Source organism: Chlorocebus sabaeus, chromosome 1 (genome assembly GCF_047675955.1).
Source record: "Chlorocebus sabaeus isolate Y175 chromosome 1, mChlSab1.0.hap1, whole genome shotgun sequence".
Classification (NCBI taxonomy): domain Eukaryota; kingdom Metazoa; phylum Chordata; class Mammalia; order Primates; family Cercopithecidae; genus Chlorocebus; species Chlorocebus sabaeus.
Genome location: NC_132904.1, coordinates 55,833,873 through 55,854,604, shown reverse-complemented (window position 1 = coordinate 55,854,604; position 20,732 = coordinate 55,833,873). Strand labels below are relative to the sequence as shown.

The 20,732-nt window shown below is 44.6% G+C and overlaps 1 protein-coding gene and 1 long non-coding RNA gene across 10 annotated transcripts in view; one reads left to right on the top strand and one right to left on the bottom strand.

Annotated features, from left to right (window-relative positions):
• The window catches only part of SCUBE2 (signal peptide, CUB domain and EGF like domain containing 2), an 83,223-nt gene that overhangs the window by 11,497 nt on the left and 50,994 nt on the right, over positions 1-20,732 (bottom strand). For 3 of the 9 annotated variants that reach the window (XM_008007377.3, XM_073018529.1, XM_008007387.3), the window contains 6 exons: positions 12,521-12,691; positions 9,598-9,765; positions 8,734-8,895; positions 6,188-6,385; positions 4,516-4,668; positions 674-753 (listed from right to left, as the gene is read on the bottom strand). In XM_008007377.3, the coding sequence (XP_008005568.2) occupies positions 674-753; positions 4,516-4,668; positions 6,188-6,385; positions 8,734-8,895; positions 9,598-9,765; positions 12,521-12,691 (932 nt within the window). Of the gene's footprint in view, positions 1-17; positions 754-4,515; positions 4,669-6,187; positions 6,386-8,733; positions 8,896-9,597; positions 9,766-12,520; positions 12,692-20,732 lie in introns of those variants that run through there. The other 6 variants (XM_073018541.1, XM_073018549.1, XM_073018531.1 and 3 more) reach the window with 4 other exon arrangements.
• LOC140712262 (uncharacterized) overlaps positions 1-20,732 on the top strand; it is a 65,402-nt gene that overhangs the window by 16,628 nt on the left and 28,042 nt on the right. The gene's annotated exons all lie outside the window — the stretch shown is intronic.

Below are 20,732 nucleotides of genomic sequence, written 5' to 3'. Positions count from 1 at the left end.
TAAAAAGAACAGAATTTTTGTTACTGGGCCAAAATATTTAAATATGCTGACATTTTGCCCATGGAACTGTGATGACCTAGTATTAGGCCGTAGCTTGCTTAGCTGAAAAACACTTGAAAAATTGTTTCCTCTGATTTTTATCTTCTTTCCAGTTTTTTTTTCCTAATTAGTTATATGAAGTATGAATTACTTTTATAAATAAAACTTTAATATGTAAAAAACCTGTTTTCTTTTTCCCAACCAGATGAATGCAACACTGAGATTTGGGAGAATTTGTAGGATTAGTGATACCACAAGTGTTTATTGCTAATTATTTGTAAGTATTTAAACTTTGGTGAATTTTAGGCTTGAAGTATACATAAGGAGCCAAGGATCTTCGACTATTTGTAATTAATAGAAAAACATTATTTGCTGCTGGTTTGGATTTATAAGCAGATTTCTCCCTGCCCCTCCACAAGTTTCCAAATTAAAAAATACAACTTCACTTGACAACACTAAAGACAGCAACCTGATTTTTTTAAAAAATTAAGTCTGGTGAAGGTATAAAACTGACCTTGGCCCAGGACAGGCTCCGTGTCTGAAAGGTGGCAACACGCAGCAGGAGAAGCCTTCTCCAACAGTACTTGGGAAGCTCTGTGGATAACTGCCATGTCCACCTGAGCCACGCACTCACCTTCAGTATTTCCTGATGGTTCTCAGATGCATAGAGCCTACCATCTCGAACTATGTCTTCAATGAGTTCCTGGTAGTCTTCTGTTGGAATAAAGAACATGTTTTGCATTCTTATGATTTGTTACTTCCAAACTCGCTCTTTCACTTTTTGATAAGGTTCTGAGAAATGCCCCTTCTGTGGCTGCTATCACTTACCATTCTGTTACTGAGAAGACAGTCAGAAGAGAACTTCCATAGACTCCACCACCTCTCTTCACATACCAGCACCTGCACCCATCTTCCCCATCCCCTCTTCCCTCAGATGAGCCTCTGTGCATCCAGTCCAGGCTCATCCCTCCACTTAGCATGCCAGGTCCATCTTCTCTCCCCAAATCAACAGTATTGTTCTAGTAATTCTGCTCTTTCTTTCCTACATTATACATTTTCCTCGCTATTGATCTCCCCCACCTACCAGCATACAAAAATGCTATATGTCTCTGACTTTAAAAATCCCTCCCTTGACCTCATTTCTCCCTCCAGCTTCCATCTCACTTATCTGCTCCCTTTTGCAGCAAAAATCCTTAAAAAAAATTGTCAGCACCCACTGTCTCTGATTCTTTCCCTTTCTTTCTCTCTTAAACCCAGTCCAATCAGCTTTGGCCCCCATTACTCCTCCAAAACTGCTTGGTGAGACCAGCAATGACCTCCATATTGCTAAATCCCAATGGCCAGTTCTTGGTCTTCATCCTCCTTGATGCATCAGTAGCTTTTGACCTGGCTGGTCACTCCTCCTCCTCGATCCAGTTCTTCACTGAGCTTCCAGGACACCATGCTCTTTGGTTTTCCTCCTACCTTATCCGTTACTTCTCTGAGGCTTCTTTGTTTTTCTTCTCTCTGACCTTTTACCAAAGGAGGGTCCCAGGGCTTAGTCCTTGGTCTTCTCTTCTCTGTCTACACTCACTTCCTATTGAGCTCATCAGGCTCTCCTTTCCCTCTCCACCTCCCCGCCTCCCACTTTTTTCTTTATCCTTGTATTATGTAAAACAATCAAGCTTCCTATCCACCAAGAAAGACTCTTCTCTCCTTTATTTGAATGGGGCTGGAGAGTGGAGAATTTGGCTGGTTGGGGAGGAAGAGAACTATGTGTGCGCTCTCATTAATATTTTTTGTCCTGATGTACACATTAAATGCAGTGCACGCTGTACTTCTCCAAATGCCAATCTTCCCCCTTTGAAGTCTAGCTTATTTCCTATAGTCATCATTCAAATCAAGCATATGCAAAGCACAATCTTTTCCAAATTCCAGACACAGAAAAAATGCCTCTTTGTATGCATATCGTGTGTGACAAAGCCAAACACAGTATAAGAACATCATTGAAATTGTGTGAGAGGAACTCTTGAAAAGTTTCTCTCAGTTAAGGGATGGTAAATGGAAAGTAATGGTATAATAGTTACAATTACTAATTTGATATGTTTACAATAGCATTGGTACTCTATTAGTGTGGTGTCTTCTTTTATTTTAGTGAATATAAAATATGAGAATACATTTTCTTTCATCTTGAATTCCTCTGCGGCAGTGTCTCTCTTCTTTTTGATGATGGGACTGCATCATCATTGTTGCTGTGCTGCATTCTGGTGTAATAGGAAACTAGAGAGCTGTCTGCCACTCCACCAAATGCTTCCAGACTGCTATTGTTTAAAAAATATATTTCTTCTGCTTTTAAGAACTGTGTTTCCTTACTTGCTCCAACTCATTAGAAATGCAGCAAAGTTACATTTAAGAATCCAGGCTCTGGAGTCCCAAAGTCCTGGTTCAAACCCTGCTTTGCAACCTTGCCATGCTGGGACCTTAGGTCAGTTCCTTAAATCTCTAAGCCTGAGTGGCCCCATCTATAAAATCAGGAAATAATCGTGTCTACTTTATGGAGTGATTGTGAGGAAAGCACCACGTAAAAGGCACTTCAGCATGTACCTGGCAGTCAGCAATGCTCAATGCGTGTTAGCCCCGGCTACAGTTCTCACCGTTCTCCAGCTCTCAGAGGGCTCGTCTATAGCAGCCTCATGTGCACCTTCTAAATGTGATTTCTATTCTTCTGGGTTTGAAAAGAAGATATCAAATTTTTTGGAAATACATGTTCGATAAAAACGCTCTGAGTGAAGGCCTCGGGGGCTTCTCTGTGGGGAAAATAACAGTTTCCAACTATTCTCTACTGTGACACATGCGAGACACACTCTTGTGGGCATACACTGCATTATGTGTAATTTTCCCCAGTTGGAGCTACAACTCTTTTTTTAATTAAAAAAAAAATCAAGACATTTTAATGTGTCACAAAGGCAGAGTTGAGAACAGCCATATTTATTTTGGAGTCTCAGTGTCTTTTTGCTTTCTTCCTGATTCCAGATAGGAGAGGTTGCCAGTTGGTTGCTTTGGGGTAGATGGGGCTCTCTGTCTCTCTCAGCAGAGCCTTGTGGGAGGCATTTGTGTCCACCCCAAGAGTCAGATACTAAAACTCCTTGTCTTGGGTGTTTCACATTATTTCAGGCAACTGTAGGACAGAGATGATGATCCTTGCTTTTGTTACTTTTTGGGAAAGCTATAGAGTATTGTCTTCCCAAACAATTTTGGCACTTGCCATCCTAAATTCCTTCAGTGGCTTCCTCTAAGATTAAGTCTGTCCTCCAGAGCTTGGCCCTGAAGGCTCTTCATAGCCGAACCCCATTCCCATCTAGTCTCCTCTCTCACTGCCAAGCCCTACACACCCTACCCACTGACCAAATAAGACCATTCATCGGTCCACACGTACACCAGGTACTTCATCCTTTGACTTATGTCCTTCCCTCTTTCTGAATGTTCTTCTCCCCCATTTATGCTCAAAATGTATATGTTCTTTCAAAACCCACATCTCTCAAGACTTTGCTCTATTCCTTCTAAAAGCTCATGTAAAATTAACTGCTGCTGCTGCTTCCATGCTCACCTAGGGCTTTGTGCTGTTATAGCATCTATAACTATATATATATATATATATATAGTGTTTCTGTCACTAACCTTTGTGTTTCTGTCACTAACCATGTTGTTTCCATCACTTAGCCCAATGCCTGACATAGTAGATGCTCATTAAATATTTGTTGGCTAGATGAACAAATAAGCTCATGAAGAAACAGATGATTCCTCTCCCACAGGACTGTGTTGTCCTCCAGGACAAAGGTCCAGTTCATTTTATGCTCTTAGTCCATGTTTGCCAACCAAGTCTCAGAGCTAGGTAGAGCCCCAGGGCTCAGATGGGCCACCTCTTCATCTAACATGAAGAAAATGAAACCAGAAGTCATCTGACTTGCCCAAGATCCCACAGTGAGTCAGTGAAAGAGCCAGGACCAGAACTCAGGTCCTTCCCCACCTCAGGATTCTACCTAATAAAAGCCACAGTCATAAGAAGTTAATATTTACTGAACAATTACTATGTGCCAAGCACTGCCTCAAGTCCTTTAGGAACTCTCATTGAACTCTCAAATAAGTCTAATGATTATCCTCATTCACACATTAAGAACATGAGGCTTAGAGATGGTAGCATACACAAAGTCACAGAAGAAATCATAGCCAGGCCGATCAATCTGACTCCAGTGCCCATGTTCTTACTCACCAAGCTATGCTCACTTTCAATATATTTTCTAAAACATCTTTTCCTCCTGTTGTCAGTGTCCCCAAATGCCTGTTAAAATTTGGCACTTGTGAGTCAGCAATGTCTTTTCCCCTCATCCTGCCTGCCTTTCTGAGCATGTGTGCTTGTCAGCAGTTTGCCAGCTGGCTCCGAAGTTGGCTCTGTTGAAAGCAGAGAGGCTCTTTCCATGTGCTGCAGGCTGTGCTTACCATCATACGTCACATATGGGACCTGGAACCCTCTAGCACTGTTCCCTTCATTGGATTTAAACTGAATCCACAGCTTCTTTGACCTGGAGGTGAAGGCAATGGGGCGTTCGTAGGTCTGGCAGGTTTCATATGTTGTCACAGAATTGGATGAAGCTGCCAAGGGAAGTTGGAGAGGGGTGGGGTTTAAGACTCACCACTGATCAGGCATACAGTAGATGCTCATCTTTCTAAACACTCAAACCGTACAATAAGTTATGCTCAAGAGCTCTTCAGGCCCAGCTGAGCTATCATAAGTCAAAGGTCCTGGAAATAGAGTAGATTCAGCTGGTAATTAAGGACCCCCAGGGGAGGCTACGCTGGAAAGACCTGGGGCTTGTTAAGCAGCAGCAGCCCAGACTGTACCATTTACTGTAGGAGCTGGGTGAGGGCCTCCCATTCCAGACCTGACCTGTTGTCATCTAATCATCATCACCACCATTTGCTGCCTAAGACCAGGCAGTGTGCTAGGCAATTTATGGGGTTTGTCTCATTTAATCTTCTGAAAACCACAGAAAGTTGGTGCAACTCTTACCTTTTTAATAGAGCGATTACATACTTGCCCAGGGTCATATAGCCAGTATGTGGTAAAACAAGGATTTAAATCTATACTTAACTTCAGACATTTTAACCACTAATAAGGAGAGCAAACGATATAGTGGCTTCATGTGTCATCATCATTCTTTTTGTTTGTTTGTTTGTTTTTTGAGACAAGGTCTGGCTCTGTCAACCAGGCTGGAGTGCAGTGGCATGATCACGGCTCACTGCATCCTCCACCTCCCGGTCTTAAACGATTCACCCACCTCAGCCTCCCGAGCAGCTGGGACCACAGGTGTGCACCATCATGCCCAGCTAATGTTTTAAAAAATTTTTTATAGAGACAGGGTCTCACCTAGGCTGGTCACAAACTCCTGGGCTCAAGCGATTCTCCTGCCTCGGCCTCCTCCCTCAGCCTGGGATTACAGGTGTGAGCCACTGTGCCTGGCCTATTACTCTAAGTGTTTCACAACTATGAACTCCTTTAGTCCTTATAATAACCCTATAAGGTAGCAACTGCTATTAGCCCCATTTTTTAACAGATGAGACCGAAGTGCAGAAAGATTCAGAATGTGTGACCGAGATCATAGAACTAATAAGAGGTGGAACTGGGACAGAGATCCAGGCAGTCTGGCGGCAGAGCCCCTCATTACACTGCCCATAAGCCGTGTTGATAGCAGTTTTCCTTTATGGACACTGGACCATGAATCAGGATAGGAGGACAGGTCCCCACCTGGCCAGGCTCGGTCAGTCCCCAAGCCATCAGTTGCAACTCAGTATGAGGCCTTGTCTGGGGCCAATACTGCATGCTCCTCACTGGCTCTGTGGGTCCTTGTGGAAGAGGGTCCAAAACACCCCAGTGAGCACAGAGGGGAAGACTGACCTGCAGGGTCACTACCTCTGGGGTCCAGCAAGACGCTTCAGTGTGTGGCTTTCATTTACATTTTGTTTCTCACCAACTCTATAAACTCATGTTCACCTCTGCTCTAATATGGAGGTGACGTTCTAGGCCTGCTCCTCACATTGAAAGCCTGGGGAGCAGGTCATTAGGCTTCCCAGCTGGCCTGAGAAAGGGAGGGAGGCAGGGAGTGAGACGCACAGGTTTTCCGCATCACCAGATAGTCTCCACAGTCGTCCTCTATGGGCAGGAAGATCTCAGGAACCACGATCAGGATGCGGCGCTTGGGGGGTGGGTTGATGGTCCATGTACACTCGGTGTTGGCTGGGTAATTGCCTGGGTAGTTTGGGGATTCAATGTATCCAGTGAAATCTCCCAGCTCCCCTCCACATCTTCTGTCTGGAAAAGGAGATGCCCTGAATTATGGCACGACACTGTCGTCTCTGTCCTGACCACTGCTAGCTTGCTGAGCCCTGCAGCATCCCTGCTGCCACCCAGGACTGGGGCATGAAAAGGACACCATCTGGGAATGAGTCTGTCCTGTAACCCTCAGGGCCCCCTGTGGGAGCCAAACCATTAAACTCCCCACAAGGAGTCTACCCCTCTGAGTTCCCAAGGCACCATTTTCTCATTAGCCTGAAAGCGTTCACGGTCAGGGCAGGTATTTGTGAACAAAAGGATAAATTTAGCCTTCAGTATTTTATTTACCAAGTCCAAGTGTCAGAGGAACCCATGAGACAGAACTTCTAGGTCTCTCAAACGAGGGGGAACAGAGCTCATTGCTCTGTGGAGACTATCTGACCCTTTTTCAGAGAACTTTGATGAAGACAGACATACATTTTTCACTTTTCTCTCTGGTTAAGATCACATCTTATTTTTTATTCATCTCTAATTTTTTTTTTAAATTATTATTATTTTTGAGATGAGGTCTCTCTCTGTTGCCCAGGCTGGAGTACAGTGGTGCGGTCATGGCTCACTGTGCCCCTGACCTCCTGGGCTCAAGCCTCCCAAGAATCTGGGACCATATGCAAGTACCATCATGCCTGGCGAATTTTTTTTTCTTCATTTTTTTGTAGAGACAAGGTCTATGTTGCCCAGTGTGGTCTTGAACACATAGGCTCAAGCTATCCCGGCCTTGTCCTCCCAAAGTGCTAGGACTACAGGCATGAGCCACTGTACCCAACCCACTTTTTATTTTTAAGGAAGGAAGAAAATTCTAATTAGCTATCAGTAGGTACAGGGCATGCTGGATACTTATGTCTGGCACCAAAGGCAGAGGCTGCACATGCATGCACAGACCCCTCCCTCACCCACAGCACCCAACTGCATCTTCATTCATCTAATCCCACTCATCCCAGAAATGTCACCCAAAGCTCTGAGAGCTCAGAAATGAGAGAGACACAGTCTCTACTCTCAAGGAGCTCATTATTTAATACTGTCAGGTAAATCTGTGCAAGAGAAGATGTTGAAGGGATTACTTTTTCCATCTCTAGTTACAACTGGGATTTATTATTACTAGAAAAAAAACAAACAGGCTTTTCTTCTTGGAAGGAAAGAGGAGGAAGGGGGAGCCATGGGGCAGAGAGTTGCCTTCAGTCCTGAAGGGCTGCCCTAGGAACTGTGCCATAAGGCTCCCATGGGGCCAACCAAGGGCCAGGTGGTGGAAGACAAGGGAACATTCATCTTGTTCTAACACTGTGAGCTTTCCAAAGTCCAATCCACCAACAACCTAGGATATCATGAGGTAGCGAGCTTCCTGTCATAGCAGGTATTCAAGAAGAGACTAGATGGAAGGCTACTTATAAAGATTATAAAGATGTTGTTAAAAGGACTTCCTTGCAATAGAAAACCAGGTGACCTTTCAATCATAAAGTTCGAATGATTTACTGCCCCCCTCAGTCCCAAGCTCCTCTGGTTTAGTGGGGGCCTCTTTGCTTCTCTGATTGCTGTCTTAAAGATTAGCTGGGATTTACTTTTGGCCTTTACTAGAGAGTTTTTGTTGTAATTTTGGTTATAAATGATGGCTTAAAAAAAAAAAGCCTAGACAGCAAGTCCTTAAATGATTTGTTTCCCCCTTCCTATAAAACACTAACTGGTCTCCTCAACATCTATCCGAGGCTTTGCCTCCTGGTCTGCCTGAGACTCCCTTCAGCACATTCTAGCCTGAGATCCAGGGGTCTCCTCCCAAAAGGCCTTTTGCTTTCCTCCATCTGTGCTTCCCTCAGCTGCTCTCTCAAACATAAGGCTCTTTCTCCTGCTCTTTCCCCATCGTCTCCATCAAAACCTTCTCACACCCTCCAGAAGCCTTTCATTATCTCTTGAGACAGAGTCAATTGCTCCTTCCTCTGCAGTCTCACTGCCTGAGCTCCCTGCAGGGTCAGCGATGCTGATTTATTCTGCTTGATATCAACCAAGTCCTGGCAGAATGCTGGGCACATAGCAGGTCCTCAGGCAATGCATGCTGAGCAAGGGTGGACTGAAATTATGCCCCAGGGAGGAAATTAAGGCAAGTACAGCTTGTAAGTGTGCCTGAGGAAGTAGCCAGGATCAATAATGATGAGTCGCTCTGCACAGTCAGGCCCTGCTCTCTCTCCACGCTGGTCTGCATGGCTGTGAGCTGGACTCATAACATCTATGTGGTTCTGAGTGAACCTGGGACCTCTGCCCCATGCCCCCTGCTCTGAGTTGGACCCAGACACATATCTTCTTAGCCAGAACTGTGAAAAGCCTTAGAGAGAGAGACCTACTTTTACACTGGGTTATGTTTGTGGAGCCATCAAAGTCGGTCGTAGTATTTCCTGGGCAAGAAACACAATTATCTTTTCCAAATTCAGGCTGGTATGTTCCCGCTGGGCAACGAATACATCGGTGAGTGGTGGTGTTGTAGAAATGTCCAGGTGAACATTGAACTGTGGGGCAAGGGAGGGTGAAAAGAATGAAAAAAGGAAAGATTATTTTAATCAAATGCAGCTCAAATATTTTAAAGTTTGTGAAATAAATGTTTATGTGCAAATGAAGTAGGGCTTTCCTACCAATCTGGGGCTAATCAACACTTAATCCCTAAATAGGCAGTTTGAATGGGGCTCATGAAACAGAGAAATCCAGAGGGACAAGATATGTGTGTATCTCCAAAGAGTTTCTGGAGAGTCAGGCATCAATGATCAATGATCACAACTCCAGTCTTCATGCAGAGCATATCTGTGAGTATGGGGGCAGGCGGTTGCAGAACTGAGTTGGGTTTAGAGTTGGGCTCCCTGGGAAAAGGCAGCTGGAGTGGGGTTCTGGAGAAGGGATATTGGGGGGATGCTCTAGGTCAGGGCACTGAGATGGAGGAGGGCTAGAGGAAGGAACCAGGGGAACCTTTGTACCAACTGGCTCATCAGTGCCTGATCATCCCTTGTCAGCCTGTCCAAAGGGGCTAAGGTGGCTGGAGGACAGCTTGTCCAGTGAGTTCCTGTGCCCCCTGCACATCCTGCAGGGGCAAGTAGAGCTGGGACCCCCAGCCACTGGGGGACTGCATCAGGCTGGGCTTGACTGGAGCCTCACCAGACTCCCATGATACTTAGAAGGGAAATCCAGTCCTAGAAAAAGGCAAGCTGCCAAGTGCTCACCTCTGGTTTCACAGTCCTGAAAGGAAGTAGCTCCCTGATGTTTGGTGGGAAGGCCTCCTCCACAGGGGAAGCAGGAAGTTCGGCCAGCTTCAGGCTGGAATGTGCCTAGGGCACAGAGCTGGCAAGGTGCAAAGCCATCTGCAGAATATTCACCAGGTTGACACAGACCTGGAAGGACCAATAGCCTTACATTAGCAAGGCCCCCAGGCAGACCCTTGCCCCCAACTCTCCAGATGAGATCAACTTCAGTCCAACCTGTCACCCCCTGCTGACCGTAGTTCCCACCTCAGTCAGAGAGCACACAGTCAACGCTGCGGTGCTTCTGACCCTTAGTCAATGGCACATGAGTGCCTGCTGTTTACACACAGGGCTACATAGCACAGTGCAAAGATGGAAACCAGTAAGTCAAATGTCAACTGCTTCCAAAGTATAGGAAGGCCTGGGGAGTTCTCAGGCTTCGGTCTACACGCTGCCTAGGCATCCCCTGCAAGTCAGGAGAGAGAGTTCTCTGCCCTGGAACCAATTTGGTAATTAAATCTAGAAGTACCCCTTTACCTAGCTGATTACATCCTAGTGATATAAAGAGTGATCCGGACTGGACTTGATGGCTCATGCCTGTAATCTCAGCACTTTGGGAGGCTGAGACAGGAGAATCACTTGAGCCTAGGAGCTCAAGACAAGCCTAGGCAACATGGCAAAATCCCCTCTCTACAAAACATTTAAAAATTAGCCAGACATAGAGGCACATGTCTGTAGTCCCATCTACTCTGGGACTGAGTCAGGAGGATCACTTGAGCCCAGGAGTTCCAGGCTGCAGTGAGCCATATTTGCACCACGGCACTCCAGCCTGGGTGATCCAGCACAACCTTGTCTCAAAAAAAAAAAAAAAAAAAAGTGACCCAAAGAGTCTCCCCTCTTTTAACAATAATATTTACTAAGTTAGATCTTACACATGTTACACCTGGGACAAGAAACACAACCATAAACAAACAAAAGTATTTCTAAAAGCACATGTTCCTCACGAATTAGTCATTGGCAAGATGCTATCAAAGTCTGCTATCTCTTATATTCTTAATCATCTTCCTCTATTAATCATAGTGGTCTTATTTTCCCCCATAAGTTATAGATATGGTAGCATTTCAAGAGCACACACCCTTGGGAGGAGCCTGGAGCGTGTCAGACCTGGGTTCTGATTCCACATTCTCCACTTGGCTGTGTGACCTTAAAAGAGTCACTTTAGCCTCGTGGAGTTGTAATGATTATATGAATTATGAATAAATCATATAATATACTTAGCATAATGCCTGGCATAGGTGAATATTCAATACATGCTAGCTATAATAACCATTATTACTAATATTCTTATTGCGGTCAATTTTTTTTTTTTTTTTTGAGACAGGATCTCTGTTGCCTAAGCTGGAGTGCAGTGGCACAATCACAGCTTACTGCAGCTTGACCTCCTGGGCTTAATAACTATCCCTGCGCCTCAGCCACCTAAGTAGCTGGGATTACCATGTGCCACCATGCCCAGCTAATTTTTTTTTTTAATTTTTTCTACAAACGAGGTCTCACTATGTTGCCCAGGCTGGTCTTTAGGGTTAGGGTTAGCCACCTGAGCTCAAGTGATCCTGAACCCAAAGTACTAGGGTTACAGGTATGAGCCACCATGCCTAGCCTAAATTTTTCTTAACAAGGTCACATAGGCTGGGTGCAGTGGCTCACACCTGTAATCCCAACACTTTGGGAGGCCGAGGCAGGCGGATCACCTGAGGTCAGGAGTTTGAGACCAGCCTGGCCCACATGGCAAAACCTCGTCTCTGCTGAAAATACAAAACTTAGCAGGGCATGGTGGCATGCACCTGTAATCCCAGTTTCTTGGGAGACTGGGGCACGAGAATCACTTGAACCCAGGAGGTGGAGGTTGCGTTGAGCCAAGATCGCACCACAGCACTCCAGCCTTGGTGACAGAGACTCTATCTCAAGAAAATATAATAATTATATTATAAAAATATAATAATAAATATAATATATTATAAAAATATAAATATAATAATGTCACATAAAAGGGTAAGTACATGCTGAAATGTCCCCCCTTATCAACCTTGCAGTTAGTTTTGGAGTTTTATAACAGGCCAAAGATATGATAGGAGTCACACAGTCAATATGAGGATTTGATTTTTAAGCCAGAAACAGCCTTGCAGTTGAGTCTGGAGTTACTTAGGTGGGAAATAAAGCTGAGGCTGGGAGTCACTCCAAGGACAGCTGTGGGAGCAGCACAGGGGGTCTTCACTCTGTCATGGCCATCAGATACAAATCACCATTCAGATCACACTTGCCACTGGAGCCCACAGAGTGTCAATACAGCTAGCCCTTCCCCCATTTAATAAAAGGAAGACATTTAACAATAAAACAAATAGGAAAGCCCACAGAGCTTGAGATTGACTTCAAAGTTAACATTTTGTAAGAGATAATTAAAAGCTCTTCACAGAGGAGGTCCCAGTTTTAACAAAATAAATGGATATATTTGTTTTAAATAAAAAAGCTATGAATTTGAGACCAAAGCTAGAGAAAAACCCAGACCTCCTCTCTTCATTTTAACACTTTCAAAACAGTACCCATAGATAGGGAAATCACTCAGGTTTCAGGTGTATATATTTCCAGTGAATAAAGCGTGCAGTTGCAACACTTACACTCTTCTGCTAGTGTATTCTACCCCATCTTCATTTATTTGCTCGAATGAGTATCTGCCCAGCATGTATCAGGCACTGACCTAGGCACTGGTGAGCCAAAGATGAGCCAACATGGTCCCTACTTGTAGGAAGCCCCAGGTGAGTGTGCATTGTCTGGAGTCCTTGAGATGCCTTCTGTCTAAACAATGACATCAGAGATGGCAGGAGTAGGAGGGAACAGACAACATCCTTACCTCCACATTCAGACACATTCCAAGATTCTGGGGTCTTCAGGGCCCCAGAATTTCCTGGTCTTGGGCATGGTTCACAAGTAATTTGTCCTTCCTCATTTTGGAAGGTGCCGTTTGGACATAAAATGCAGCGTTCTTGTGCTCCATCATAATAGGTCCCAGCCCTGCAACTGACTAGCCAAAAGGGAAACAATCTGGTCAGTGTGAACACAAAGGCCAAGGAAGGATGATGTGAGTTCTAGAGATGAAGGCAAATAGATGGCACTGACCACACCACCCACCGCATGCAAACTCCCTGAATACACAGTGTGCCCAGCCTCAGTTCTCTCTGCACACCTCTGCACAGCATGATATTTATTGCCCTGTAAGAGGGGTTTACAGGTCTGTCTCTCCCCAGACCATGAGCTCCTTGAGAACAGGGATTACAGGGGTTCTAATTACTTTTGTAGCACAAGCACTTGATGGTTGAAGAGAGATTTTTAAGAATCCTGGATCTCCCTACTTCACAGGGCTGTTGGAACAATTATAGAGGTGAAAATCATTCACTGAACATAGGTCTAGTCCTGGAAGAACAGAGTGTTATTAATTCTGCTTGGTGGCATCCTGAAAGGTATCCTAGAGGAGGTCACATTTGTATCAGGCCTTGAAGGATGAATAGGATCTTCACAGGTGGGAAAGGGGGCAGGTTCTAAAAGTTCATGCATTAAATCAGGAGGAGAGGAAAGAAAAGGTTAGGAACAGACTTCAAAAGTTCTTGAGTGCCAGGCATTTGGATTTTATTCTCACAGGTAAAGGAATCATTGAAAGGACAGGAGCCAGGTATGGTGGTTTGTGCCTGTGGTCCTAGCTACTGGGGAGGCTAAGATGGAATCTCCTGAGCCTAAGAATTTGAGTCCAGCCTTGGCAACATAGTGAGAATGAGACCCCTTCTCTAAAAAAGAAAAAAGAAAAGAAAGGAGAGGAAGACGACCAAAAGCTGTGTTTTGAAAAGCTCGTTCTCTGGTGGCCAGCTGGGATGGGTAGTGATCTCAAGACTCTTACAAAATAGCACACTTCAGGTTCATAATAAATAATACAATGGGCTGTGAGCAGTGGCTCACACCTATGATCCCAGCACTTTAGAAGGCTGAGGTGGGTGGATCACCTGAGGTCAGGAGTTCCAGACCAGCTTGGCCAACATGGAGAAATCCCATCTCTACTAAAAACAAAACAAAACAAAACAAAAGCAGAAAAATTAGCTGGGTGTGGTGGCGCACACCTGTAATCCCAGCTACTTGGGAAGCAAGGCAGGAGAATTGCTTGAACTCTGCAATTGCAGAGGTTGCAGTGGGCCAAGATGGTGCCACTGCACTCCAGCCTGGGTGACAGTGAGACTCTGTCTCAAAGAAAAAAAAATCAATACAACAAAGCATAAATGCTGGTAAATAAGGAAATTCATAAACCTTGCTTCTGAGTCCATTTCTAGTACTGTTAAACGTAGATTTGTACCTTATTTTAGGCTATGAATATGAAGCAAACTTACCAAATTTGGCTCCCTACTATTCAAACATCATCAACAGAGTCATCAAAGTAGCATTTCTAATGACTAACATTTGTTGAGTACTTATATCAGACACCATGCCAAAAGCTCTACATATAGTATCTCATTTATTCCTCAACATAGCCCTAAGGATTTAGGTGCTATTATTGGCACCATTTTACAGAAACAGAGACTTAGGGAGGTTAATAATTTGGCCAAAGTCCCACAGCTAATTTGTGAAATACTCCTATGGTACTGTAAGATCAAGAGCTTCGAGTTTAAAAGGGAAAAAAGTTATTTAACAAAAGGGCAGATGTAAGTGCAGTTGAAGACTTTATCAAGGATTTTCTATGGGGCTAGGAGAGTTTGACTGGAACAAACATTCTCTATATGTAAGCTGCCAAGAAATAGAAAAAAAATTACATGATAAAGTTAACTATTATAGCTCTCCAGTGTCTATAACGAGGGAAATCGGTTTTCATCCTATTCTACAAATGTAATTTGTATATATACTCTTAGGGTTAAACATAGCAAAGGTCTCTGTTGTAAGAAATAAAAGTGTCTTTTCATTATTCATTCCATAATCTTAAAAAAATCAGGCTTTTGGATCATGGTAAGCTAAAATATGCCACATTTTAAATATTATTTCTACAATTCAATGTAACCAATCAATAAAGTCTATCCTAATATCTAAATCTTAAACTCTTATATTTCTTGGATTTTCTTTTACAATATTCATGTATCATTTAAATACAATTTTATATATATATATTTTTTGAGACGGAGTTTTGCTCTTGTTGCCCAAGCTGGAGTTCAATGGCGTGATCTTGGCTCATTACAACCTCCGTCTCCCGGGTTCCAGCGATTCTCCTACCTCAGCTTCCTGAGAAGCTGGGATTACAGGTGCACACCACCATGCCTGGCTAGTTTTTTGTATTTTTCATAGAAACAGGGTTTCACCATGCCAGCCTGGCTGGTCTCGAACTCCTGACTTCAGGTGGTCCACCTGCCTCAGTCTCTCAAAGTTTTGGGATTATAGGCATTAGCCACCACGGCTGACCACAATTTTATATTTTTAAAAAATTAAAAGTGAACCAAATTCTTGTTTTCTTGGCAAACAATATTATAATGAGATTGATGGCAAACAGAGTATAATTCCAGACTTCTTCTCTAAATGCAGCCCTACTGGATAATGGTTTCCATATCACTCTGGTTCCAACCCATCTCTCATGTAAAGCTGGGCTGAATTCTGTACTAGGAATTCACGTTTTACCCTGTGTCCCACTTGACTCTTTCAGTGTCTGTAGTGGGCCAGTGAATCAGAGAATAACTCCTTCATGGCTCTAAGGAGCCTGCCTGTCATGAAGACTGGCAGAAAGCAGGTAAAACCAAGGCTGTCCAGAGCCCCTCTGCTCAGCCATTTCTATTTGAAGAAGAGCTGTTTTTATAATACTCATCCATGGAAGGGAAAGTGCCCATATGGTAACAATGATTCCAACAGCCCCGTTAATCATAACTTAGAGTCACATCACCATGGTCTGTCCCATCATGGTTCCTCTGGCAGAAAACAGATGCCCTTGGCAGGTGGACACCACCAGGCCTGGTTCTCACTGAGCTGGGGACCAGGACAGGCTCCTGCTGCTCTTCTGTCCCCTGCTCCTGAGAACTCTTTCAACCTCCACAGCCTTTGCAAGATGACCTTTAGAGAGACGTCACAATATCCCACCTCTGTGCCATTTCTTAACTGCTCGAAGGGCTGAGAAACCCTTCAGGCTGCCCTGTGGAAAAGAGGACACCAGTTCTTTTTCCTCACAATGAAAGGCCTGCTTCACATAAACAAACTCATATTGTCAGTCACAATTTCCATTTTCCTTCCAGAGAGAAAGGCCTGCAGAAATAATTCATGCCAAGCACCTCCCAAATATATTTGATTCTTTCACAAGGTAAAAATGAGCTAAACACTAAAAGGTGACTCTGAAATATCATGAAGGGATGCCCGAAAACAGCTCTTTGCAAATGTGCTGAGAATCTGGCCTGTGGGGACCTCAATCACATGTTCCAGTGGCTTCTCTCTTCTCCTTCAGCAGCCAGCTTGTTTTGCTGCCCAGGACAAAGGAGTCAATTGCCCCCAGAACACTTCACTATCACAGCAAAGCTTTTGTCTGCCTTCAGTGACCATTAAAATCTCATTCTCAAATCCCACACAGCTGTTTTCTCTCCTTCTTTAAAAAAGATATGAGAAAGCTTTTCTGATGCAAAAGGGACAGACCAGCAGGATGAGGATTAATGGCGACAAAGAGGCCTCAAGCCTTGGGCTCTTTTCAGCACTGTGGCCTTTGAGTATTTCAGGCTATGGACAAACACTATGGTCTCTCTGTGGCTCAGATGATGAACCTAATAAAAGGGGTCACCCTCTAGCATTGGACTGTTTTCTTAAGAATCATGCCTTGACTTCTGAAGAAGAGCCACAGGCAGCCTACACGGATTCCCAGGGTGCCCCAGGGCTGCTGCTTTGTCCCAGTTCAGAAGCGCTGGTGCCCCAGGCAGCGCTGGCCTCAGGATCCTGGTTTGAGCTTTCTTTAAATGACTGCCCCCAAGATAACAGGGGACAGTGCCTTCTTGGGCTAAGAGATTGATTTTTCATTGTCCAGGTTTTTGACCTGTGCTCAGGTTTGCTCTTTAAAAACATTCCTATAGTTAGGGCACAGAAATGAGCCCAGCTTGACGCCTTCTTCCTTATTGGGTTCCCAAATGCACACTGTTCTTTCCATGCCTAGTTAACTGGAGTTGAAATTTCACTTCTTTTAGAGTGCCTCTTTTGCCCTCAATTTAAATATTTCTCCAAAGATTTGCCCTTGGCCCTCTTTTCTCTTAATGTTATCTGCAATCCTTGGGATTTCATCTGTTGTCTCTGTGAAGATTCATTTACTCATTCATTCAATAAGTACTTATTGAGCACTCATTATGTGCTGAGTACCGTTCTAGGAGCTGGAGACACAGCAGAGAAGACAGATATGACCCTGTTCTAATGGGGTTCTCAGGGAAGTAAATAAATGAGCAATAAATCTCAATGAGCAAACAAATATGTAATCAAATGCAAGTAGTGGTATGATGAAGAAAAGGAAAACAGGGTAAGAGGACAAAGAAGGGGTAGGGATGGGGTTTGTATGTATGCTATTTTAGAAGTGTGGCCAAGAAAGGCCTTTCTGAACAGAGACCAGAATAAAATGTGGGAAATAGGCTGGGCGCTGTGGCTTACACCTGTAATCCCAGCACATTGGGAGGCTGAGGCAGGAGGACTGCTTGAACCCAGAGTTCAAGACCAGCTTGGGAAATATAGTGAGACCTTGTCTCTCCAAAATCACCTTAAAGAGTTAGCTGAGTGTGGTAGTGCAGGCCAGTGGGAGGATAGCTTGAGCCCAGGAGGCGGAGGTTGCAGTGAGCCAAAATCACACCACTGCACTCCAGCCTGGGTGACAGAGCAAGACCCTGTCTAAAAAACAAAGACCAAAACAAAACAAAACAAAACAAAAAACAGGAAATAGCCTTGCAATGAGATTGCCTAATAGCAAGAAGGGCAGTGTAGTAGGAACACAGCATAAGCGGGTAGGGCAATAAGAGATGAACTTTAAAAAGCAAGCAAGGGCCAGATCACGCGGGTGCTTAAAAGCCATGGTAAGGAAATTAGAACTTACTCAAAGTATGTTGGAGGTTTGAAATGGGGGAGTGACACAGTCTGATTTATGTTTTTCTTTTCTTTTCTTTTCTCTTTCTTTTTTTTTGCTGGAGACAGGGTTGCGCTCTGCCACCCAGGCTGGAGTGCAATGGAATGATCATGGCTCACTGCAGCCTTGACCTCCTGGGCTCAAGTGATCTCCCACCTCAGCCTCCTGAGTAGCTGGAACTACAGGCTTGCACCACCATGCCCAGCTTATTTTTTAACTTTTTGTAGAGATGGGGTCTCCTGGGCTCAAGCGGTCCTCCGTCTCGGCATCCCAAAGTGAGCCACTGTACCCAGCCTAATTTATGTTTTTAAGAGATGTCCTGGCTGCTGTGTGGAGAACAGACAAAGGCCAGGCAAGGCTGAGGAGAACAATTCAGAGCCTGGTACAACAGACTGGGCAAGAGATGATGGTGGCTTGAAACAGAGCAGTAACAATAACGGAGAAGGAGAAAACTGGTCGGATAAAGGAAATTACCTGAAGGCAGAGCTGACAGGATTTGCACATGGACTGGATGAGGAACATGACATAAAGGGAGAGATCAAGATGACTCAGGCTTTCGACTCGAGCAACTGGGTGAGGAGAGGTGCCCCTTACTGAGATGCTGGTTTGGGAAGGAGGATGCTGGTTTGATTTGATTTGATGCTTGGGAGGATAAGAAGCTTTGAGATGCCAGTTGGCCATCCAAGTGCAGATACTAAGAAGGCACGGATTCTACTGGTGGTCTCTGAGGCGGAATACTATACCTCAGGGGTTGACAAGATGATCCACCGGTGGGAGCACGTTTCTACACCCATGCCTACGAATTTTCACCTAAAATAAGAAACAAACAAAGCTCCCCTGGTTTAGAATATGGTGTAAGAGCAGCCTCTCAGCCAGTCTCCATTTCTGTGAGGCACAAGACACATGTGAAGAGCCAGGGTCGCCAAGAAAAGAGAAGCACTGGCACCCACAACTCAGGCGCAAGGCACTGACTGACTCTCGCCTCTCAATACATAGAGAACAGTGACAGCTTAGCTATGCCTGGGTAATGAGATGTCCTGACCTATATTATCGTGTTTTAACTAAACTAACCATCACAAAATAGAAAGCAGCTTTGATGGATTCCTGGAAAGAACACCCGACTGAAGGGCGTAAACATGACGCGCGCCCATGCGCACCACAGGAGTGTCCGCGCTCCGCGGGCGCATCTTCTGCTCCTAGCACAGCAACCATCCGCGTACGCACCACAGGAGAAGGCCCGCGGCATCTTCTCCTAGCACAGCAGCCACCCATGTCCGCACCACAGGAGAGGACCCGCGGGCGCATCTTCTGCTCCTAGCACAGCAGCCACCCGTGTCCACAGTGCAGCGGAGGTTTCCCATCCAAGACCCCCAGTGGGTGCCTGGAACCTCGGAGAGTACCACACCCTATATACACTAGGGGTTTTCCTATGCGTGCTTATTCATGATAAAGTTTCATTTATAAATAGGCACAGCAAGAGATTAACAATAATAATAAAATAAAACAATTATCACAACATACTATAATAAAAAGTTATGTGAATGTGGTCTCTCAAAATATCTTATAGTACTGTACCCTTCTTGTGATCTGTCAGTCTGATAACTGAGATGACTACTATGTGACTAACACGCGGGAGGATTCATATCCCAGGCAGGATGGGGAGGGTACACACCGTGGGTATGCGGGATAAAGGGAGGATTCATATCCCAGGCAGGATGGGGAGGGTACACACCGTGGGTACGAGGGATAAAGGGAGGATTCATATCACAGGCAGGATGGGGAGGGTACACACTATAGGTACGAAGGATAAAGGGAAGATTCATATCCCAGGCAGGATGGAGCAGGACAACACGAGATTTCATCATGCCACTCTGAAGAGCGGGCAATTTAAAACTTACAAATTGTTTATTTCTGGAATTTTCCATTTGATACTCTTGGACCATAGTTGACCCAGGTAACTGAAACCACAGAAAGCAAAACTGCCTATAAGGGGGCATTAGTGTATTAGCTCTTTGTCAAACTACATCATGAGACATAAACAGTTACAATTTAATCCAATCTGTCAAGAGTTCACCTAAAGCGCTAGCAATGGTCAAAAAGACTATATGACAAATGGATTTGCAACCACCACTGTCAATAATGAACCTTGCCCAGTTGTAAAGATTCTACCTTAAGATGCTAGCCAGTTAGTTTTAAATTTGTTTATTTAATCTTTATCTTTTCTGTCTTCTGTGATGAACACAGTGTACTAGCCAATAGTGTAAGTATATAGTTTATAAACAAGTAAACATCCATATATGTTTTACTTGGAGAGACAGAGTGTGTGTGTGCATTCTCAAATGTTCAACATCTCTGGGACAAAGGAGCTGGAGAGGGCAGTTTCAGAGTTGCCAGCATGTGGCGGCATTTAAAGCTATGGCACTGGGTAAGGTCACCAAGGAGAGTGTGAAGACAGAGGAGGGGACGAAGGATTCATCCCTAGGATAATCAGAAAGTAGGGGAGGAACTGGAACCAGCATTGAAAATGAAAAGGGAGCAGCCAGTGAGGTATGGAGAAGCAGAAGTGTGTTGTGTCTGAAACCCACAGGAAGAAACTGTTTCCAGGAGAGGGAGTGATGAGCGGAGAGAATGCCTCAGTGAGGAGTGAGCAAAGGCAACTGGATTCGGCATCACAGAGGTGGTTAGGAATCTTGGAAAAAGTTTCTGTGGAGAGGTTAGGCAAGAAAATCAGACTGAAGAGAAATGGGAAGTAAGGAGGCAAAGACAGTATGACTACGGCTCCTTCAAAGAGTTTCGTTCTACACAGAATGGGGGACACAGAAATGAGGCAGTAGCTATAGAGATGCATGAAGTCAATGGAGGGTTTGTTTGGTTTTTAAGACATGAGATGGGTTTGTGTGATGTTGGAAATGATCTAGCAGAGGAGAAGAATTCTGAGATGGGAGGGGTCGATGGGGACAACAGCAGGGGC